Consider the following 21,862-nt stretch of genomic DNA (forward strand, 5'->3'; position numbering starts at 1 on the left):
ATTCTATTCTATTCTATTCTATTCTATTCTTATATATAGTAATAAATAGGATGGAATAGAATAGAATATGACATAATATGTACATTATGATATACATATAATAATGCACATATATGATATATAATATATTACATATATTACATTATATTATATTATATTATATTATATTATATTATATTATATTATGTTACTATATATAATATAATATAATATAATGTAATGTAATGTAATATAATATAATATAATATAATATAATATAAGTACATTATATATACATATAATAATACACATTATATATTACATATAATATATATTATATATATTACATAATATATATTACATATATTACATAATATATATTACATATATTATATTATATTATATTATATTATATTATATTATATTATATTATATTATATAGTAATGCAATATAATACACAATATGTACATTATATATACATATAATACACACATATATATTATGTATACTATATATAATATACATAATATATTATTATATATATGTATATATAATATATATAATACATATAAATTAGATTAATATTTAATTAATTTTATTTTTATATTATTATTAATATAATATAATATAATATAATATAATATAATATAATATAATATAATATAATATAATATAATACAATACAATATAATACAATATAATACAATATAATATAATATATACAATATAATATATACAATATAATATAGTATAGTATAATATGTATATTATAGTATAATTAAGAAATAAATAGCTTCTGATTGTAATAGCGTGAATTATAACATCTGCATTATCTCACCCTTCAAACGAAACTACAAATAGAATAAAACTTTTTAAAACACCTTTGAGTAAAAAAAAAAAAAAAAACACCAAAACAAAAAAACCAAAGCAAAAAAACCCAAAGCAAAACAAACCCAAAAAAACCCAAACTCAAAACAACATCATCCGACAGGCTGGCTCATTCTTGTTATCACCCGTAGCGAAGCCGCGCCGCTGCGGAGCGCTCTCTGCGTGTCCCGCAGTGTCCCGGGGCCGGGCCGTGCCCTCGCTCCGTGCCCCGCTCGCTCCGTGCAGCTCCGCGCGTCGCCGCCGGGCCGCGCCCCGGGCGGGGCGGTGCGAGCGGGGCGGCCCCGCCGAGCCCCGGCCGAGCGCGCACGGAGATGGCGGCACCGAGCGGGAGCGTCCTGCCGGGGCTGCGGGCTCGGCTCGTCCTGCCGGGGCTGCGGGCTCGGCTCGTCCTGCCGGGGCTGCGGGCACGGCTCGTCCTGCTGGCGCTGCTGGCGCTGCCCCGCGCCGCCCGGCCCAGCTGCTTCTGCCAGGTGGGCACGGCCCGGGCACGGTTGGCAGCGGGAGGGAGGCTGGGCGCGGGTTCGGTGGGCTGGTCGGGGGTGCCCGGCGTGCGGAGGGAGCGGAGCTGCTGGGGAGAGCGCGGAGGAGGGCTCCGAGATGCTCCGAGGGCTGCGGGAGCTTTGCTGGGTGGAAAGGCTGGGAGAGCTGGGGGTGTTCACCTGAAGGAGGCTCCAGGGAGAGCTCAGAGCCCCTGGCAGGGCCTGAAGGGGCTCCAGGAGAGCTGCAGAGGGACTGGGGACAAGGCATGGAGGGACAGGAGCCAGGGAATGGCTCCCAGTGCCAGAGGGCAGGGATGGGTGGGAGATTGGGAAGGGAATCTTTCTGTGAGGGTGGGCAGGCCCTGGCACAGGTGCCCAGAGCAGCTGGGGCTGTCCCTGGATCCCTGGCAGTGCCAAGGCCAGGCTGGACAGGGCTTGGAGCAGCCTGGGATGATGGAAGGTGTCCCAGGACTGGATAAGCTTTGAAGTCCTCTCTAACCCAAACCATTCCAGGGTTCTGTGGTTCTCTTCCATGCCACCTTAACTGTATTCTCTCCCTGCTCCCGTCGGTAGAGGGGAGTGCTCCAACTTGTTGAGCGTTTCTTCCCCAGCTGCCCAGGTGCCTCTCCTGGGATGTTTCAGGGATATCATTGCTATCCCTGGCAGCTGCTCCATCCCCTCTCCTGCCTTGCTGCTCTCCCAGCTCTGCTGTCCAGGATTCTCCTGCCACCCTGCCCTGCCATGCCCAGGTGGGAGCTGGGCTGCTCTGCTCCCTAAAACTCCCATGGGGTTAATTCCTCATGTTGTGTGCCAGGGGTGTCACTGTGCACTCAGTGCAGCTTCTGCTGAGGTACAGAAATGGGAGAGCTGGGTACCAAGCCTGGATTTAAGGAAGAGATCACTCTGTAGTGTGTCAGTTCCTTCTGACAGCACTTTGCACAAGCAAAGTGGCTGCCCCTGGATCCCTGGAAGTGCCCAAGGCCAGGTTCTTCTTCTGAACACATCTCTTCCATCCTACTCTGAGAGCAAATTAGTCCTTTATTCACTCTGAGGAACCACAAAAAAAAAAAGGTTTCTGCTCTATACGACCTGCTTGTAAGAATATTGCATCTGATTTCTTAGTGGTTATGATGTGACATGTTGGACAGGGCCTAGAGCACCCTGGGACAGTGGAAGGTGTCCCTGCCCATGGCGTGGTGTGACTTAAAATGATTTTTGAGGTCCTTTGCAACCTGAATAATTCCTGTGATAAGCACATTTGCAAGATCAAGGAGTGAGAATGTCACAATGTCTTCAGCCCTTTATTTTGTTGCCTTTAAAAACAGGAAGCTTTTGTAAAGGCTACTCTTGCTGTATTAAATTTCTAGTCCTTAAATGTGGGTCAGGAATTGAGAATGGGGAAAGAAAACAAATGGAATTACACTCTTGGCTTTGCCTTCTGGGGTGGCTCTTGACACTTTCAGCTTCCTGTGGAAATGGTAAATAAAAACTCTGCTGATAAAGAATTGATAAAAGAAAAACATGCCTGTAGATTCTGGATCTCTGCAGGGTTTTTCCTTGCAGCTTCCTGTAAGCAGAGAGGTTTGGATGTTGAGTCAGGAGTGTGGAATGGCATAAGGAGCTGTAACCACTACTGAACTGGCATTCTGGCATGGCAGGCACTGCCAGGCTCTTTTCCTTGGGCTGGAGGAGCTGGTGTGCTGCTCTGGGCACTGCTGGGTTCTTGCAATGCACTTTGCATTCTGTGGAGCACCCTGGTTTTCCCTAAAATGTTTAGAGCAGGATTTTTTATTACCTTTAGGAAAAGGTGTCATGTAGGGCAGCATTTCTCAGCCTTTCTAACCACCAAACCTTTTAAATCACACCTGAGGGCTGCCTCATATTTTGGTTAAAATTAATCTGCTGATCCACTTGGTCTGGTGGTTTTTATTTGCCACCAAAGAAAATACAGGGCCAGCCTTCAATGATCTGCTTTGCCCCCTTTGTTTAGCTCTTTGCAGGCCTGGTACAGCTCTGGTTCCTCCTGTGAGCCATCTCCTGCTGCCTCATGAGGTGCAGAAGCCTCAGTGTGGGTGACTGGAGGAGCTGTGACTTGTCTGCCAGGGACAGGTGACAAGGGCCACTTTTGGGAGTGCTGCTCCAGCAATATTCCAAGTGCTGACTCCAGCAGGCAGTGATTCTGGAATGGGTGTTGCTCTGCACCCAGGGCAATGCCTCACCTGCTTTTTGGCACTGTTATTTTACCTCCCTTCCTTAGAGACCAAGCAGCCCTGAAACCTTTATTAGAAACATCCATCTGTTGCTGCAAACACTGCTGTTTCAAATGCTGCTTTCTGCTTCCCAAGCTCTGATTAACATTCCAATATCAAAATCCCCTCAAATTTTACAGGCAGCTCATCCCCCCCTCGAGATATTCCTGTTTGCATCAGAGCTTTAGTCAGCCATGGCTGTCTCCTGTATATTCCTGGTAATTATTGTTCATTTGCTGTTTACAGGCTGATGCAGCTGCATTAAGGATGTGCTGCAGGTGTTTGGCAGAGGGGATTTTGTGAAGGTTTCCTGTCTGGCAGAGGGCTGGCTGCCTTTGGGAATGTTTCTGTGGGCAGGATGCTGTCATTAGGGGTGAGTGTGGCCGTGGAGAGTTTCCTCCCTGGCACCTGGGCAGGTTTTCAGGCTGTCCTTGTGTTTCTGTGGGGTTGGTGTTCACTCAGCAGCCTCTGGGGCAGGGATTCATTCCTAGCACAGCTCCCATTTCTCTGGCAAAGAGGAGCTCTGCTCTTCAGGAGGAGTTTCCAGGTGGAGAGAAGATCTTTGGGGGTACATTCTGCCTCTCTGCTCTGCTCTGGTGAGATCCCTGCTGGAACAGTGTCCTGCTCTGTGTCCTTGCAGACAGGAGGGACATGGAGCTGGTGGAGTCCAGAGGAGGCCACCAAGATGATCAGGGCAGCTCTCCTGGGAGGAAAGGCTGGGAGAGTTGGGATTGTTCAGCCTAGAAAGGAAAACACTTCAGGGAAGTCTAATTGTGACCTTCCTGTGCCTGGAGGGAGCTGACAGGAAAGATGGACAGAGAGGATGCACAAAGGATGGAGGGACAGGACACAGGGAATGGCTCCCACTGCCAGAGGGCAGGGATGGATGGGATATTGGGAATTGGGAATTCTTGCTGTGAGAGTTGTGAGGCCCTGGCTCAGTTTTCCCAGAGCAGCTGTGGCTGCCCCTGGATCCCTGGCAGTGTCCCAGGCCAGGCTGGACAGGGCTTGGAGCCACCTGGGATGGTGGAAGGTGTCCCTGCCATGGCAGGGGTGGAACTAAATGGTCTTTAGGCTCCCTTCCAACCCAAACCATCCTGGGGTGCTGTGACGGCCCTTCAGGCCCTGGTTTGACCCCATCCTGGGGCTCCCATGTGAGATTCACTTTTGTGTGAGTTCTGGGAAACCGAGTCCTTGTTTTCTGGGCAGAAGATGGGGACAAACACCTGGAGTGGCAGATAAAGCTTCCAGGGCAGGTGCAGGAGTGGCTGTGCTCAGCTGGCTGCCAGCAACCTGCCCAAGTGCACTGGAAAAGATGAAAGGGAAATAATTTCATGGAATCATAGAAAAGGGACCCACAGGGATCATGGAAATCCAACTCCTTTGTGCCAGGAAACTTCTGCTGAGGGAGCAGGGAAGGCATCTGCTCACCGTCAGCCTGGGCCTTGTCCAGAGGAGCAGGCAGTGCCAGGGAAGTTGGTACAGGCTAAACCCAACCCCTCAGCCTCTGTGGCACTCCCTTCCCTGGGCCCTGTTGTGGCTGTGGTGGGGGATGCAGGGAAAGTTCTCCTTTCCTGCCTGTAATGGGAGATGTAGGAAAAGTTCTCCTTTCTTTCCTGCCTGTAATGGGAGATGCAGGGAGAGGTTCTCCTTCTTTCCTGCCTGATTTTGGTGGGAGATTCAGGGAAAAGTGCTCCTTCTTTCCAGCCTGGCTGTGGTGGGAGAGATGCAGGGAGAAGTTCTCCTTTCCAGCCTGGCTGTGGTGTGGGACACAGCACAAGGAGATCCCAAAATCCACTGCTCAGGGGATGTTCCTGTGACACTCAGAGCAGCAGAAGGAGGTGGGAGGAGCAGCATGGAGGGGAAGGAAGGTGGAGCAGAGGCCAAACCCAGGGATTGCACAGTCCCTGCTGTTGGTGTTCCCAGCACATGAGGTGGAGGTTGGATTTTGGGGTTGTGGCACCTCACCCTGGAGCTCACTCAACACCAGAGCCACTCCCGCTGCTCTGTCCCACTGGCACAGCCCTGCCCAGCCCAGCCTCCTGCCAGCCTCTCACAGCCAGGGCAGATAGAGCCAACCCCTCAGCTGGTGGTTCATGATGCCAGCAGGCTCATGGCACATGCTGGGGGCTGATCCATCCCTGGTTTATCTCAAACAGCTGCTCTCCTTGGCACAGGCTGGGGATGTAGGTAAATATTTTGTTTGTGGGGTGGGAGGAAGTGTTTTAGGGTACCACCCACAGGAGGGCACGTTTGACACGGAGCTCAGCTGCTCTGGCAGCAGGAGGTAAAGTCCCAAACCAGGTGAGGGCTAAAAAATGGGTTCTGGGGGGTCATGGAGCAAGAAGGAACCTCTGAAATGAAGAGAAATCCTGCCAGATGATCTGGCACTGCCACTTCCCTGAGTCTTAGGTTCTGGGGGGGGTCATGGAGCAAGAGGGAACCTCTGAAATGAAGAGAAATCCTGCCAGATGATCTGGCACTGCCACTTCCCTGAGTGTTGAAGTGGCTCAGCTTCAAGCTGGGCATCACTGGGCCTTTCACCAGGGCTCTGAGGAGCCTCAGCTCTTGGTGCTGCTTCTCTTCTGTGCTCCTCTGGCTGTAGTTTGTGCACACACAGCCTGGGGAAATTGCCCATTTTTACCCATTCTGGCTGAAATGCTTGGAGGAAGAAGGATTGAGCAGATGTGGAGTTTTCCCAGCACCTTTCCCTTTGCCCCTTGCCCCCACAGGCGTGTTGGGGTGGCCCTGAGGCTGGGGTTATAATAAACTGGGATTTGGAGAGCTCCAAACACAACCCCCATCCAGTCCTAAGGATTTGGGATCATCTTGCAGTGCTTCCCTGGTGGGGTAGAGCACAGACAACTTGTGGAAAAAGTAGTACAGTGATATTATCCATTCATGCATTTATTTCCAGCTCCTCTTGCACTGTTTTCCTGTTTTCTGACATCTTTTCCTACTACTAGAAGACAAAGTTAGATTACAAGATTGCAGCTGAAGCCCCAAGCTCAGATCTTTCGGTGTATAACTTTCATGTAATTTCAGTCAAGAATCTTTCTTGTGCGTAGTTCCATGCAGTGTTCATCCTGCAAACTGAATTATTTAATTGCCTGCAGGGTATGCAAACCAAATAAAATTAAGTCCACGTGAGCTGCTGTCATCTCTTTTGGCTTGACAAGAAAAAAAGTGATGTTAGTTTTGCATCTCTGGATTTTATTCAGGATGAGCTTGGTTCTGGCTTGAATTGGTCACCAGACATAACAAAACCAAACCTGGCCCAAATGGTGCTGCCAGTGGGTGGGAGCTCCAATGTTCCCACTTTTACAGGGATGTCATTCCTTTGGATACAGAGAGCAGCTGAAGATTATCCCCAAATCTTTTTTTAGGTCACTTTTAGACCCGACCTTTAAGCTTCCTGCCTTGAAGGAGGTAAAGATTTCAGGAAATAAAGATGTGGTTGGTTAGTGCCTGTGGTTTGTTGTTTTGATGTGTATTTTTTAATGTCTATATAAATTTGCAACAGCTTTAAATTGGGTAACTGGATTAGCAAATTGCTGCTGTTTGTTTTTACAAGGGTGATTCAGGTTAGGGGAAATCTTAAATCACTGCTAATCTTCATTAGTGTGCAAAATGCAGGACAGAATTCAGTGAATGTGTGAGGGTGACACACTGAGCTGCAGTGTAAACACTGAAAATATGAGTGAGCCTCCAAACCATGCTGCCTCAACAAAACAGAGTTATTCCAGTGGGGTGGGGAATTGTGGCTATTTTTTCCCCCACCTCCCCATTTCATGTGACTCTGTGCTCCATTTCTGCATCCTTCTCTCTGCTCCATTTCCATGCTGGTAAATAGAATTTTATTTTAGTTGTTGTGTAGCTCTTGCTGGATTGTGAGGAGAGGCTGAGGGAGCTGGGCAGGGCTCACCTGGAGCAGAGGAGGCTCAGGGGGCCCCTGTGGCTCTGCACAGCTCCTGCCAGGAGGGGACAGGGACAGGAGGAGGGAGAACAGCCTCAAGTGGTAGCAGAGGAGCTTTAAATTGGATATTGGGGAAAATTCCTCCATGGAAACGTTTGTCCAGCCATGGCACAGCTGCCAGGGGGGATTTAAAATCTCCCTGGATGTGGCACCTGGGACATGGGCAGTGCTGGTTGAACTCAGTGATCTTTTCCATCCTGAATGATTCCAGGATTCTCTGATTTCCCCAAGGACTCACTGGGGGTGTGGGGGAAGCGAAATTACTTCTGTGTTGAGCAACTTTGTAATCTGCCAGTAATGGATGTGTCAGGAAACCACAGCTGAATTTGTACTGCTTCTTTCTTTGTTGGTTTTATTTCCTTCAGGGCTTGCACAAAGCCTGTTGAGTAGTTCAGGATGATGCAAGAAGGATCCAGCAGATGCAGAGCAGATGTTTTTGTGCCAAATGGCTCTCTGAGGCCAGCAGGGGGACTGCTGCACTAATCACAGAGTCATGGAATGGTTTGGGATGGAAGGGACATTAAAAATCAGCCAGTGCCACCCCTGCCATGGCAGGGACACTTCCACTGTCCCAGGCTGCTCCCAGCCCTGTCCAGACCAATCCAAACCAAACCAAAGCAAACCAAACCAAACCTGATTAAACCAAACCAAACCAAACCAAACCACACCAAACCAAACCAAACCAAACCAAACCAAACCAAACCAAACCAAACCAAACCAAACCAAACCAAACCAAACCTGATTAAACCAAACCAAACCAAACCAAACCAAACCAAACCAAACCAAACCAAACCAAACCAATCCAATCCAAACCAAACCACACCAAACCAAACCAAACCAAACCAAACCTGATTAAACCAAACCACACCAAACTACACCAATCCAAACCAAACCAAACCAAACCACACCAAACCAAACCTGATTAAACCAAACCAAACCAAACCAAACTACACCAATCCAAACCAAACCAAACCAATCCAAACCAAACCAAACCAAAAACCAAACCAAACCAAACCCAACCAAACCCAACCAAACCAAACCAATCCAAACCAATCCAATCCAAACTAATCCAAACCAATCCAATCCAAACCCAACCAAACCAAACCAAACCAAACCAAACCAATCCAATCCAATCCAAACTAATCCAAACCAATCCAATCCAATCCAATCCAAAAACCAAACCACACCAAACCAATCCAAACCAAACCAAACCAAACCAAACCAATACTGATGAACCACAAGGAGTTTCTTTGGGGCTGGCATTGTGTCATTGTTGCCTGACTGGTCCCACATGCAAACTGCAGCTCTAACTCCCTGTTATCCTCCAGGAATGGCTTCCTGAGGCTCACCCAGGAGGGACCTGAGCTGGCAGCCTGTGCTCACTGCAGCCATGTCCCTTCTGCTTAAACTTAACTTGGCTTGCTGGGAAAAGGAAAGAAAATTAGGAATTATTTCATTCTCTGCAGAGTTAAAAAGCCCTGGCTGAGTTGTTTATATTTCTTATATATTTAGTTGTTGTATTTGATTTCTTATTTTTGATGATGTTGATTGTGATTTTATTGTTTTTTCTCCTCAGGTTACTGGTTATTTAGATGACTGCACCTGTGATGTAGAAACCATCGATGCCTTCAACAACTACAAACTTTTCCCTAGACTGAATGAACTCCTGCAAAGTGACTATTTTAGATACTACAAGGTCATTTTCTCTTGCAATAATTGTATTTATTTGTGTGCTGCTGCCTTTTTTTTTTAACCTCCTGTGAACTTATTGCTGATCTTTTTAAAATCAGACACCTGCGTTTTAACCCTGATCTTTTAAGGGTGCAGTCAGTCAGTTGGAGCCTTCTGTTATGAGGAGAATCTCAATAAGATGCAATGTACTTTTAAGAGGATTTCAAAGGTATTTTCTTATCCATTTTTGCCTCTTAAGCAACACATTAGTGAGAGGAGTTCCTTTGGTGAGCTGTGATTTAAAGATGCTGATGAGCAATTTAATTTATGATCCATTATGAGAGGATTTCCCATGGAAAACCTGCATCAGTTCCAGACCCTCAGGTTCTCTGGTGGCTGTTGCTGCCAGAGATTCCATGGATTGGATTCCATGAGGTGGATTCTGGGTCACCAAGGAGTTGCTGGTTGGAACAAACAAGTGCAGAACTTGGATTTTTCTTGGAAAACTGGGAAGGTTGGCTTGGCTGCAAGGGGGAGATGAGTTATTGAACAGGGTGATGTGTTCTTTGCAGGTAAACCTACAGAAACCTTGTCCCTTTTGGGAGGACAACAGCCACTGTGGGATGAGAGACTGTGCTGTGCAGCCCTGCCCCTCTGTAAGTACCAAATCCATTCTTTTACCTTTTCTTTATTTATTTAACTTTTGCAGAGCAAGAGTTAACAGCAAACAAGTGACTGAACTTTGTTATTTTAGTTACAGCAAAACTGGGGCTCTGATGAATCTTTCATGGGTGCAGCAACACTGCTGGCCCTAGTAAAGGCCAAAATCCTAAATTCTGTAATAATACTAATTCAAGTTTCAAGGCAGGCTGGGATTTTAACAGCTGACCCTCTGCAAACAGCCAAAAACTTCTCCTGGTCTTTATTTTTCCATTAGTAATTAGTTTTTAGGGCAAATCCATTATAGTTTTTGTGTTAATTGACAGAATTTGTTGCCCATGAGCTGCACTGTGATTTAATTTTGGCTGATGAATTTGTCTCAGAGCTTTCCAGCCCTGTTGTAGGAGAAATGGCTCTTTGAGGATCCCATTTCCAAGGGCACTCCTGTCCCTGTATCCTGGACAAAGGGGTTTTGTTCCCTCAGCTGTAAGAAAACACCCTGAGTGCAGATGTCTGCCCAAAACCACGGCTGAGGAGGTGAGGGAGTCACAGCTTGGTGGCCCCTTTGGGGACATTTCATGTTTTGGTGTTGACAGCCAGCACAGACTGTCTTACTCCCTCACTCTTGGGTTCTAAAATGGAATTATGAAGTTGTTTTTTTTTTACACCTCAAAATAACCCTAAATGTTGTTTAAATAACTTTTTCTTCCTTAAAAAAAAAAAAATCTATTTTTGGTAGTGATTATGAGTAATGTGATGGAGTTCTGTTACAATTACCTAAGTTTTAGCTGAAGGTTGTTCTTATTTTAAGAACTGACTGTCCCTGCTGTTCTTAATTAAAATAATAATAATAAAAATAACTCTTATTGCTTAATTTTTTCTTTTTGCCATCACAGTATTTGCTCCTGTAGAAATGGTTCTATTGCCTTCCTACTCCTGGAGAAAATGGAAGTTGAGGAGAATTTTGGGGCTGGTTGTGTGGGGCTGACATTCCATGATGGAATGGTCAGAAGGAAGTTTGGAATATCATGTGTCAGGGGCTGGTAGATGAAAAACATGAGGAGGCACCTGGGTTCCTGCCTGGCTTTCCCAAATTCCTGCTGGGATAAGCAAAGCACAACCTGATGTAGCACCTGAGGAAGGCTTCAGACCTTTGGAGAAGAGGAATCTTGCAATAAATTAAAAACACAATCAAAATAAACCACTAGGAATGTTTCTTCTCCTTGGTGTGGGGAGGAGTGAGGGGTTGGATGTGCTGCAAGCTGGGCTGAGTGCTGTGGTCACCTCTGGCAGCTGTGGTGACACCCCAGACCTTTCCCAGAGATGGGGCTGAGGGGTCTCACCAGCCCCACAGGTGGCACTTGCCTTGTTTTGCCTTTCAGGATGAAGTCCCTGATGGAATCAGAGCTGGAAGTTACAAGGTGGGTGTGGCTGAGCACAAAAGGATGAGGGGGGTTTGTTTTGTGGTCCAGTTTTGTGCCACAGAAATGACAAGGTTGGAAAAGACCTGGAAGATCATCGAGCCCAGCTGTCACTGCACCAGCCCCTCCAGTACCACATCCATGTGGGGTTTGATCACTTCCAGGGATGGGAACTCCCCCACCACCCTGGGCAGCTCCTTCTGATGCCTGGCAACCCTTTCCAGGAAGGAATTTTCCCTCATATCCAATCTAAACCTCCCCTGGCACAACTGGAGGCCATTTCCCCTTGTCCTGTCCCTGTTCCCTGGAGCAGAGCCTGACCCCTCACTCCTGTCAGGAGCTGTGCAGAGCCACAAGGGCCCCTGAGCCTCCTTTGCTCCAGGCTGAGCCCCTGCCCAGCTCCCTCAGCCTCTCCTGGTGCTCCAGACCCTTCCCCAGCTCCATTCCCTTCTCTGGACCCTCTCAAAGTCTTTTCTGTCATGAGGAACCCAAATCTGCCCCCGGGCTTTGAGCATGGCTCAGTAAATGTCAGAATGTTCTTTAGACTTGAAATTTTACTCTCTTCAAGTGCTTGGAGAGCACAGAGGCTGTGAGGTGGCTGTGCTGGATGGAGCCAGGTGTTCTGCCATCTTCAGGAGTTGGTGTCACCAGGCACACAAAGCTCCCAAGGCACTGCCAGGGCTGCAAGACTCGTCAGCATTGCACAAACCTTTGGGACATCCTGTACAAACACAGTGAGGCTGAACCATGAAAGCCTTCCTGGGGCTTAACCTCTGTTAATAGTGCATTGAAGGCTAAATTAAAACAGAAAATAATTTATTTTTTAACCCTCATCCCTCCCCACCCCTTTGCTTTCCAACCCAGTACTCAGAAGAAGCCAACAGCCTCGCTGAGGAGTGTGAGGAGGCCAAGAGGCTCGGAGCTGTGGATGATTCTTTGAGGTTTGACTTCCTTTGCCATAATCCTTCCTTGTCCTGAAGGAAATCTGGGATCAGAGCCCTCTCTGAGAGTTTTCCCCTCGTTTTTTGCAGCAAGGAAACTCGGCAGGCAGTGCTGCAGTGGGCACAGCACGACGACTCCTCAGACAGCTTCTGTGAGGCTGATGGTATGGGCACCTGCAGGGATGGCAAGGCTGGCATGGGCTTTGTGCACTTCTGCACAGCTTTAAATCATGGAATGGTTTGGGTTGGAACTGTAAAGCCCATCTTATTCCACTCCCTGCCATGGCAGGGACACCTTCCACTGTCCCAGGGTGCCCTGACCAGCCTGGCCTTGGGCACTGCCAGGGATCCAGGGGCAGCCACAGCTGCTCTGGGCACCCTGTGCCAGGGCCTGCCCACCCTCACAGCCAGTAATTCCTTCCCAACATCCCACCCATCCCTGCCCTTTGGCAGTGGGAAGCCATTCCCTGTGTCCTATCCCTACAGATCCTGAGTGAGAGCTCCTCTCCCACTCCCTGTAGCCTCTTCAGATCCTGGAACGTTGCTGTGAGGGCTCTACACAACCTCCTCTTCTCCAGGCTGAACAGCCCCAATTCCAGAGTAATATATCATCAAAACAGCATTTCTGCTCCTTCCCACCCCCCTGACCTGAGTATTTTGAAAATAATACACAAATATTTCTGACAAAGCTTCCTTGCTGCTCTGGGCCTTGCTGTGTTCAGCGAGGTGGGGCAGAGGTGGCTGGGTCAGCCTTGGGAAATGTCATTTTCCCTGAGAAAATCGTTGTCCCTGAGGCAGCTGTGCTCCACAGACATCCATTCTCCTGATGCTGAGTACGTGGATCTGCTCCTGAACCCAGAGCGTTACACTGGCTACAAGGGCCCTGATGCCTGGAAAATCTGGAACAGCATTTATGAGGAAAACTGCTTCAAGTACGTGCTTTGGGGTCCAGTTCCACCAGCCTGAGAGTGCTGGTTTGTGCAGAGGAGCAGAAATCAATCCTCATCTTCCTCTTTGCTCCAGTGCCTGTGCAGGGTGGGATGCACCAGGGACAAGACATGTGGCTGCCCCAAAAGAAGAGAATTTACTTTTCCTTTCTGTTTTTTCTAAAAAAAAAGGAGAAAGCAACACCAACCCCCCCACAGAAACCCACATTTTGCTCTATCCTTTCCCTTCCTGAGCAAAGTTAAAGCATGGAGAGGATTTTAGATCCCCTCAGGCTGTTTGAAGTAGCTGCCTCTGCTCTACTCTGTTTGTGCACACAAGAGACAGTAACTAATTTACATCTCTTAATTAAATTATTTTTTTCCTCCTCCTAGGCCTCAGAATGTAAAAAGACCTTTGGCATCTGGCAGAGGTGAGTCATTCATTTATCTCACTGAGTGGGTTAGTAGTGAACTGATCCCAGCTCCAGGAGCAGCAAATGTTCCCTGGGCTCCTTCTCCTGCTAGATCAGGAAGATCTTGTAGCTCTTGACCAAGTGTAGAATTTTGTGGCACCTGGAAGTGGGTTTTTCTAGCATCCATTGTGGAAAAACAATATCTGATCCTCCAGTCCTGGAAAAAAGGTGAGTTTTGGAGGGACTGGGAGCAGGGCTGAGCTCTCCCTGGGTCCCTGGTGTCTGAAGTTGGCAGTGCCAAACCACCTGTGATGGCTGGAAATGAGAACCTGGCTGGATCCTCCACGGAACCACCCAGAGAGCAGCTCTGCCCTGGAGCCAGGGCAGTGTCAGTGAAAGCAGGGGAGGATTTGGGAACAAGAGAACAACATCAACCTCCAGCAGCACCCTCTGCCACCAGCTCCTCATTTCCCGCTAAATCATGGAGCTGCTCATCCCCCTCCTGTGACCCTGGTGGGAAGGGATGGCTCTCCTCCTGCTGAAGGAGATGTACAATGTCCCTGGAAATATCAGCTTGTACTTCCTTTGCAAGTATTGATCCCTCCTGCACTGGTCAGGTTACTCAGCACTGTTCTCATCCGGTGTCCTCAGTGCTGCACTTGGGGTTTCTGTGTTCAGAACATTCCCAGACCTCCCTGGAGAGGATCCTTCTCTTGTCACAGCAGATGAGCAGAGCAGTAGTTGCACTTTGGAGCCTAATTTTGGTTGTGTGTAATGTTTTTATTCTCTTTTTCTCTCTCTCCCTCCACCACTTGTGCGTTTTTCCCCAGGAGATGATGGAGGTGAGTGGCACTGTTTGTTTTTACTGCCAGCAGAAACAAGTGGGGTGCCCTTATCCTGCTGTCACAGGCTGTGCCTCAGATCATGCACCTGGTTAGCAAAATCATTCATCAGGAAAACCAGGAATGGGAGGCATGGCATTGTAGGAAATCCTGAGTGGGATCACAAGGATCAGAGCCCAGCTCCTGTCCTTGCACAGACCCCCAACAATCCCACCTGGGACCCCTGGCAGTGCTGTCCAAACACTCCTGGAGCCCTGGGGCTGTGCCCATTCCCTGGGGAGCCTGGGCAGTGCCAGCACCCTCTGGAATAGTGGAACCTTTCCCTGAGATCCAACCCAGCCCTTCCCTGGGTCCTGTCCCTGCTCAGCAGAGTGAAGGGAGATCCCTGTGAGCTCGCTGTCCCAGCCCACCCTCCTGTGAAGGGTTTAAAAAGTCCAGCAGCACTTTTTTAACAGCACAAGTCCAGTCTGAAGGCACTCACTCAAGTGTGAGGAGCCTTTGGGGACAGGAATTGTTCTGGGGTATTTTCAGTGCTTATGACTGAGAAAGCTTTGAACAGACTCGTAATCCCAAATTATCTGGAGCTGTAGGAGAGGGCTGCCCAACTCTGTCAGGCCCTGGGAAGGGCTGTTCCCTGCAGTTCTCCCTTCTCCACAGCATTTTCCTGTCTCCAGACCATCCCCAAATCCTGATCTCCAGATCCCTTCCCTGCACACAGAGCAGGCACAGTGAAACCCTGACTTGTGCCATTCTGCACGCTTGGTTGCACTCTGTGGTTTTTTGGTTGGTTGCTTTGTTTGTTTCATAAAAATATCCCTCTCCCCAGTGTGGCCACAAGAGGAAAGCAATCCCTGATCCTTGTTTTGCCCTGCTGTGCCCCCCCAGCCCCCTGGGGAAAGCCCACGTGCTGTTTGAGCTGCTGCCATGCTGTGTTAGGGAAGCATCACTCACAAGGGGGGGCAGGAAAACTCTTTCCATGCTCTTTTAATGCTCCTTTCCCAATTTCTGCAAACTGGAGTGGGCAGAGGCTCCTCTGGGGCCAGCCTGGAGGTGCATTCAGGGCATCAGGCTCGGGCTGTTCCCTCACTGATGTGTTTTCATTTCTTTCCAGGGCACACGTTTTACAAGTGGCTCAAAGGTAATCCTTGCTCTGAACGTGGCTGCTCCTCCTGGGATGGACAGGAGATGGGAAATGGGATTAGTGGCCACTCTCAGTGGGAGTAGATTCCTGCCTCACAACCCAGTGAGTGCTTTCTGTGTCTTTAACTGCCCTTTTCTTTGCAGGGGTCTGTGTGGAGAAAAGAGCTTTCTACAGGCTCATCTCTGGTCTGCACGCCAGCATCAACATCCACCTGAGTGCCAGGTACCTCCTGCAAGGTAAATCCTGCTTCCTGCCCCACTCCTCACTGACACCTCCATGGCTCTGCCAGGTGCTGCTTGGAGCCTGTTCCAGCAGGACTCAGGCCTGTTTGTGCTCTTGCAGCACCCAGCTGGTGTAACAGGGTCAGGGATGCAGTTACCTCATGCCTCCAGGTCTGACAGCATGTTCTGTACCAGCCCTTCCAGCAAATATTCCCTCTGTTCTTCCTCCAAGGTTACTTTGGAGTGACTGTGGGTTGAGGCTGTTCCTTCCCAGCCTGGTTTTATGATGGTCAGTCCAGCAAGAACCTCACCTGCACTGGGAAATGCTTGGCTGGGCTTTCCCAAGGCCATTGAGCCATTTCCATTGAGCCATTTCCATGTCCACTTCCATTTCCAGCAGCCATTTCCATGACCATGTCCATTTCCAGCAGCCATTTCCATGTCCATTTTGATTTCCATGTCCATGTCCATTTCTATTTCCAATAGCCATTTCCATGTCCATTTCCATTTTCACTTCCATTTCCATTTTCACTTCCATTTTCATTTCCATTTCCAGCAGCCATTTCCATTTTCACTTCCATTTCCATTTCCAGCAGCCATTTCCATTTCCATTTCCATTTCCATTTCCATTTCCATTTCCATTTCCGTTTCCACTTCCATTTCCATTTCCAGCAGTTATTTCCATGTCCCATTTCCATTTTCACTTCCATTTCCATTTCCATTTCCATTTCCATTTCCATTTCCATTTCCATTTCCACTTCCATTTCCTTCCCATGCTTTGGTCCATAAATACCTGGTCTGAGGAATCCCAGTTTCAACCCTGGACTTGAAAATCAAAGTGATTGCTATGGAATTTGGGGAAATCATTTATATTTAACTAAATAATTGTATTTAAGTGTCTGCAGCCCACTTGGACCTCACCTGGATGTGAGTCAGGCCAGGTTGGAGTTGGGAGATGGGATAATGTGGGAAACATCAGAGGCAAGAGATGAGCCGGGGCTGCAGCATCAGCTTGGGATGACTTTTATATCTTCCACTATGTATTTTATAGAATAATCTTAAATACATGGTAAAATGAGCAACAGAAATATTCTTTGTGGGCTTGAAAATGGGAAATAGAGGCCATTTTCCTCCATTCTTGTTTTTCCATATCATCAGGAATTCTCCTCAGGTGTCCCTGTTTGTTAGGAAGCTTCAGGAATTACCTGAAAAAAATCTGCAGGAGTTTTGTGTTTGCTGAGGTTTGAACTGAGTTACAATCCTGCCTCCCTTGAACAATTTTCAGGCAAAATCTCTTCACTGGAGGGGTTGTCAGGCACTGGAAGGGGATTTCCAGGGAAGTGGTGGGATCACCATCCTGGATGTGGCACTCAGAGGTTGGAGTCAGTCAAAGGCTGATCTTGGAGAGGCCTTTTCCAACCTTGATCATTCTGTGGGTTTGGGTCAGTGCCTTGGAAAAGCTGGGATCTGCCTGGAACCCCATTCACCATTTCCCTGCAGGGAGGAGATAACCACAACTAAACCCTGCTGGAACCCAGGGCACAGGGAATGGTTCTCTGCATTGAAGTGAGATGTCCTGACCCCAGGGGAACTCTGCTTTTAACCCTCATCCTCCATGGGGAAAGCTTCCAAAACTTTGGGATGAATTGGGATCTACAAGTGTGTGAGATATAAGTATAGTGAATTAGTATTAGTATAAATTATAGTAGTTATTGTTATATATAATATAATATAATATAATATAATATAATATAATATAATATAATATAATATAATTAATATAATTAATATAATATAATTAATATAATATATAACATAATATATTATATTCTCTATTATGTAATATAATTATAATAAAATATATAACATACCGTATATTATATTATATTATATTATATTATATTATATTATATTATATTATATTATATTATATTATATTTACATATCATATCATATAATATCATATTTACATTATATTTACATTATATTATATTATACTTATTAGTATTAATTATATTAGTATAGTGAATTAGTATATGAATAAATATTAGTATAGTTTATCACCGGGTGAAAAACTCAGAGTTTTGGGTTTTTAGTTTGGAGGTAGAGAGAAAAACAAGATGAAGGATTTTGAGCATTATCTGATCTCCTTGTTCTTCATCTACTCCATTTTTACAGTATTAATAACACAGAGTGATTGGTTAGAAAGAACCACAACACAAATATTGGGTGAACAAACAACTGATTAATTATTAGTAGAAAGGTAAAAATAAAATACATTCTAAATGTTAATTAAACAAAATAACTTTAGAAGACCTTAAACCTTTGTGTCTTGTAATTTTTAGCACCTTTCTCTTTGTACACTAAGTCTAGTATTTAAACAATATACTAAACTATTGATAAGAGAAAAAATAAAATTGATAAGAGAAAAAATAAACAACAACCTAACCTGTAGCTTTTTAGTACCTTTCTCTTTATACACTAGGTCTAGTATGTAAACAACATACTAAACTATTGATAAGAGAAAAAATAACAACCTAACCTGTAACATTTTAGTTAAAAAATAAACAACAACCTAACCTGTAACTTTTAGTACCTTTCTCTTTATACACTAGGTCTAGTATGTAAACAACATACTAAACTATCGAAAAGAGAAAAAATCAGCAACAACCTAGAGACCAAAAAAACAAAATATCCCATTTGTCTCTCAGTTCTACACAGAACTTTTTAGGGATGTCCCCATCCAAAGAGCCTTTGGGGGGTCCCACAAAACCCCCCCACCTCTCACTGCTTTGGGGTTTGTTTCTGTCTCAGATTCGTGGTCGGAGAAGAAATGGGGCCCCAACGTCACGGAGTTCCAGCAGAGGTTTGATGAAGCCCTCACCAATGGGGAAGGGCCCAGAAGACTCAAAAACCTTTATTTTCTGTACCTGATTGAGCTGAGGGCCCTCTCCAAAGTGCTGCCCTTCTTTGAGCGCCCTGGCTTCCAGCTGTACACCGGCAACGAGCGCCAGGATGCAGAGATGAAGCACCTGCTGCTGGAAATTCTCCATCTGGCCAAGTAATTGCACTCAGTGCCTGGGGACAGTGGCTCTGCCACCATCCCTGTGTGCCTCACCTGACGTGTAAAGCTCCTGGAAAGGCAGTTCTGGCTTCTTCCTGCAGCCATTTGTGCAGTAGGATCACGGAAACATGGAGTGGTTTGGGTTGGGAAAGAGCTTTTTAAAGGTCGTCTAGTCCAGGCCCCTTGCCACGAGCAGGGACATGGAACCAGTGGTGTAGTTTTGCTGGGAACACATTATTAATATCTGTATGCAAATTACAAAATTTGAGTAATTAGTCCCACAGTTTAATTAGTCCCATGGTTTAATAGCCTTGGCTGCCTTTTGGATTTAGCAGAATTGAATTTAATAACTGCCTACGTGTTAGCCCTAAAATTGGCTACCTGTGTGAGTCATCTGTGGGATACCAGGCCTGGCTTCGTGTTTGCAACAAAAAACCATCCTAAATATCTTGGTAACAGAGGTTTGGGCTGGTGGATGGAGTTTGGAGTAAAAGGAATGGAAGATATTGGAACCAGACAGAAATGGGTGTCTCCTAAAGTGATCAATGTTTGATTTATCTCCTCACCCTCCTGTGCTTCTGTCTGTCAGCACTGAAATTGCTTAAAAACCATTGAGCAATTGGTGATAAACTCTCCAAGATGAGATGCCAGCTCAAATTGGAAGGGAAAATACAATCAAATACAAATTAGAATTACATCGATACAAATTTGAAGAGAAAATAAAATCCCAGGGTGGTTTGTGTTGGAAGGGACCTTAAATCATCTCATTCCATTCCTTGGGAGTGGATATCAGATTAAAACCCCTCTGGGGATGTCCAGTGGCTCCCAGCTGTGCTTATCCCACCCCTGACTGCAGCCATACATCCAAGGAGGGCAGAAATCCAACTCTCATCATTCCCTTCCAGGTCCTTCCCGCTGCATTTCGATGAAAACTCCTTCTTTGCAGGGAATAAAAAGGAAGCTGCCAAACTAAAGGTAATTTCTGCCAAGGACCCCACTGCAGGAGGCTTTTCCTACCTCAGTCCTGCTGAATTCCAGGATTAATTCAGATTAATGCCTGGAAAGAGCCCTAATTAATGCCTAACCATGAATGTCTTTTCCCCCAGGAGGAATTTAGGCTGCACTTCAAGAACATTTCCAAGATCATGGACTGTGTTGGCTGCTTCAAGTGTCGGCTGTGGGGGAAGTTGCAGGTGAGATTTGTCAGCAATATTTGGGATCTCTGGGGCTGGGATTGGCCCTTGGATCCCAACCAGGTCCTGGATAGAGCTCAGGGCTGCTGATTCCTCACTGGGCAGGCAGCAGGGAGCAGCTGGAAGCTTGCTCAGCCTGGGAAACTGGGATGAGGCAGGAGAGGGGAGGGTGCAGAGCCTGGCTGGAGGGAAATCCTCTTGGCCTGGAGGAGGAGGGAGGTTTGAATGCTGCTGTTCAAGGCTCCTCTCTGATCCCTGCACAGACACAGGGCTTGGGCACAGCACTGAAGATCCTCTTCTCAGAGAACCTCATCGAGAAGATTCCTGAGAGTGGCCCTTCCTATGGGTTCCAGCTGACCAGACAAGAAATTGTGGCCTTATTTAATGCCTTTGGAAGGTGAGTTTGAGACTTTCCCCTCTGCTTTTGCAGTGTAGTCCCAGTTTGAGCTCTAATTTCAGGCAGTTCCCAGCAGTTTTGGTGGGCACTCCTGCTCTGGTCATAGTCTGGTACCAGGTGTTGGTGTGGAGTACCACAGTTGGAATGATTTAAAATATTCTTTATACTCTGCGATTCTGTAAGGAATTCAAGGAAGCATTTATGCTGAGATACAAAGAATTTCATCATTTTTAAGGGACTGTGTGACTGTCCTTGGAGCACATTGTCCCAGGCAAGGGCTGTTTTCCTTAAGCCTCTCCCCAGCTCATTCCCAGATCATGATGGCATTTTTAACAGGAACCCATCAGTCCGGCCTCTCTGGATGAGGAGTTTTTGTCAGAAAAGGAGGATAATGAGACCTTTAGAGGGGATTTCAGGACACTCTGGTTATGCATGAGCTCTTTGTGATGTTGAGAGACCAGGAGTTTCTGGCAAAGAGGATTTTCCAAGGATGAGTTCCTTAACATCCCATTCCCCTGTGAGTCCCAGAGTTTGCTTTAAAAAGAGGCAGGGGAACAGTGAAGGGCCTGGTTGTAACCTCAGCCTAATTTAGCTGCAATTCCAAATCTTCTCTTCCCAAGAGCTGCTTGAAGCTTTGCTGGATGCAGCCCCTTTCTCCCAGGTTTTAAATAATTCATTACATGAATGTTGCTGTAACATTTCCCTTTGCTTTCCTTGCACACAGGGTTTCAACCAGCGTGAAAGAACTGGAAAACTTCAGGAATCTCTTACAAAACATGAGGTGAATTCAGTGGAGAAAGAGAGATTTGAGGACAAACACCATCATTGCACCACTCTGACTTAAACCATGGAAACCACTTGCTGGGCCTCCTGTCCCATCATTGTCTGTTACCTGCTGAGGAGATGTTTTATACAAAGGGAAAAAAAAAAAAAAAAGCTATTTTTTGGTATAAAAATGGGGACTACATGTAAATTTTATTTTATATATTGGAAGATCATTTGGAATAACTCTTTTTGAAATATTGCTGTGCTATTTGAAGATTAATCAGACCCATGGCCTTGCCTTTGGAAGCTGGAGGTGGGGCAAGAACTGTGCCATTGAATAAATTTGGGGGAAATTCCTTGTCTGCTCCATCATTCCAAGCACTCACAGTGTGCCCACACCAACTTCTGCTGCATGCAAAAACAACTTCAAGGGATTGCAGGAGCTGCTGCTGCTGTCCCAAGGTGAAATCCTCTTTTTTCAGAATTCCTCTTCTTGTGGGAACAGGGAGTTCCTGGTGCTCCTTCCAGCCCTGGCTGCACCATCCAGCAAGGAGTGAGGGCAGGTTTGGGTGTGGGAAATGCTGCTGGAAAACAGCCCCTCCAAGGCTGGGTCTGTGTGGAACCCCTGTGCTTTC

The 21,862-nt window shown here is 46.4% G+C and overlaps 1 protein-coding gene across 1 annotated transcript; it reads left to right on the forward strand.

The window, feature by feature from the left end:
- Positions 1-1,153: 1,153 nt before the first annotated feature.
- Positions 1,154-21,567, forward strand: ERO1A (endoplasmic reticulum oxidoreductase 1 alpha). Its single transcript, XM_058806963.1, has 16 exons — positions 1,154-1,338; positions 9,149-9,268; positions 9,816-9,899; positions 11,286-11,324; positions 12,189-12,265; positions 12,356-12,429; positions 13,077-13,197; positions 13,585-13,622; positions 14,435-14,446; positions 15,558-15,584; positions 15,731-15,823; positions 18,623-18,869; positions 19,778-19,847; positions 19,979-20,065; positions 20,329-20,462; positions 21,187-21,567. Exons 1-16 carry the CDS (start codon positions 1,180-1,182, stop codon positions 21,245-21,247), a joined length of 1,443 nt encoding a protein of 480 aa, XP_058662946.1. The 5' UTR covers positions 1,154-1,179; the 3' UTR covers positions 21,248-21,567.
- Positions 21,568-21,862: the final 295 nt, after the last annotated feature.

The sequence above is a fragment of the Ammospiza caudacuta genome, chromosome 6 (assembly GCF_027887145.1).
Source record: "Ammospiza caudacuta isolate bAmmCau1 chromosome 6, bAmmCau1.pri, whole genome shotgun sequence".
NCBI lineage: Eukaryota > Metazoa > Chordata > Aves > Passeriformes > Passerellidae > Ammospiza > Ammospiza caudacuta.

Bases quoted from the DNA above. Each gene is read 5' to 3' on its own strand.
- ERO1A (XM_058806963.1), top strand. From the start codon at position 1,180: ATGGCGGCACCGAGCGGGAGCGTCCTGCCGGGGCTGCGGGCTCGGCTC. The intron at 15,585-15,730 runs GTAATCCTTGCT...TTTTCTTTGCAG, and splicing joins GTTTTACAAGTGGCTCAAAG to GGGTCTGTGTGGAGAAAAGA. The intron at 19,848-19,978 runs GTAATTTCTGCC...CTTTTCCCCCAG, and splicing joins AGGAAGCTGCCAAACTAAAG to GAGGAATTTAGGCTGCACTT.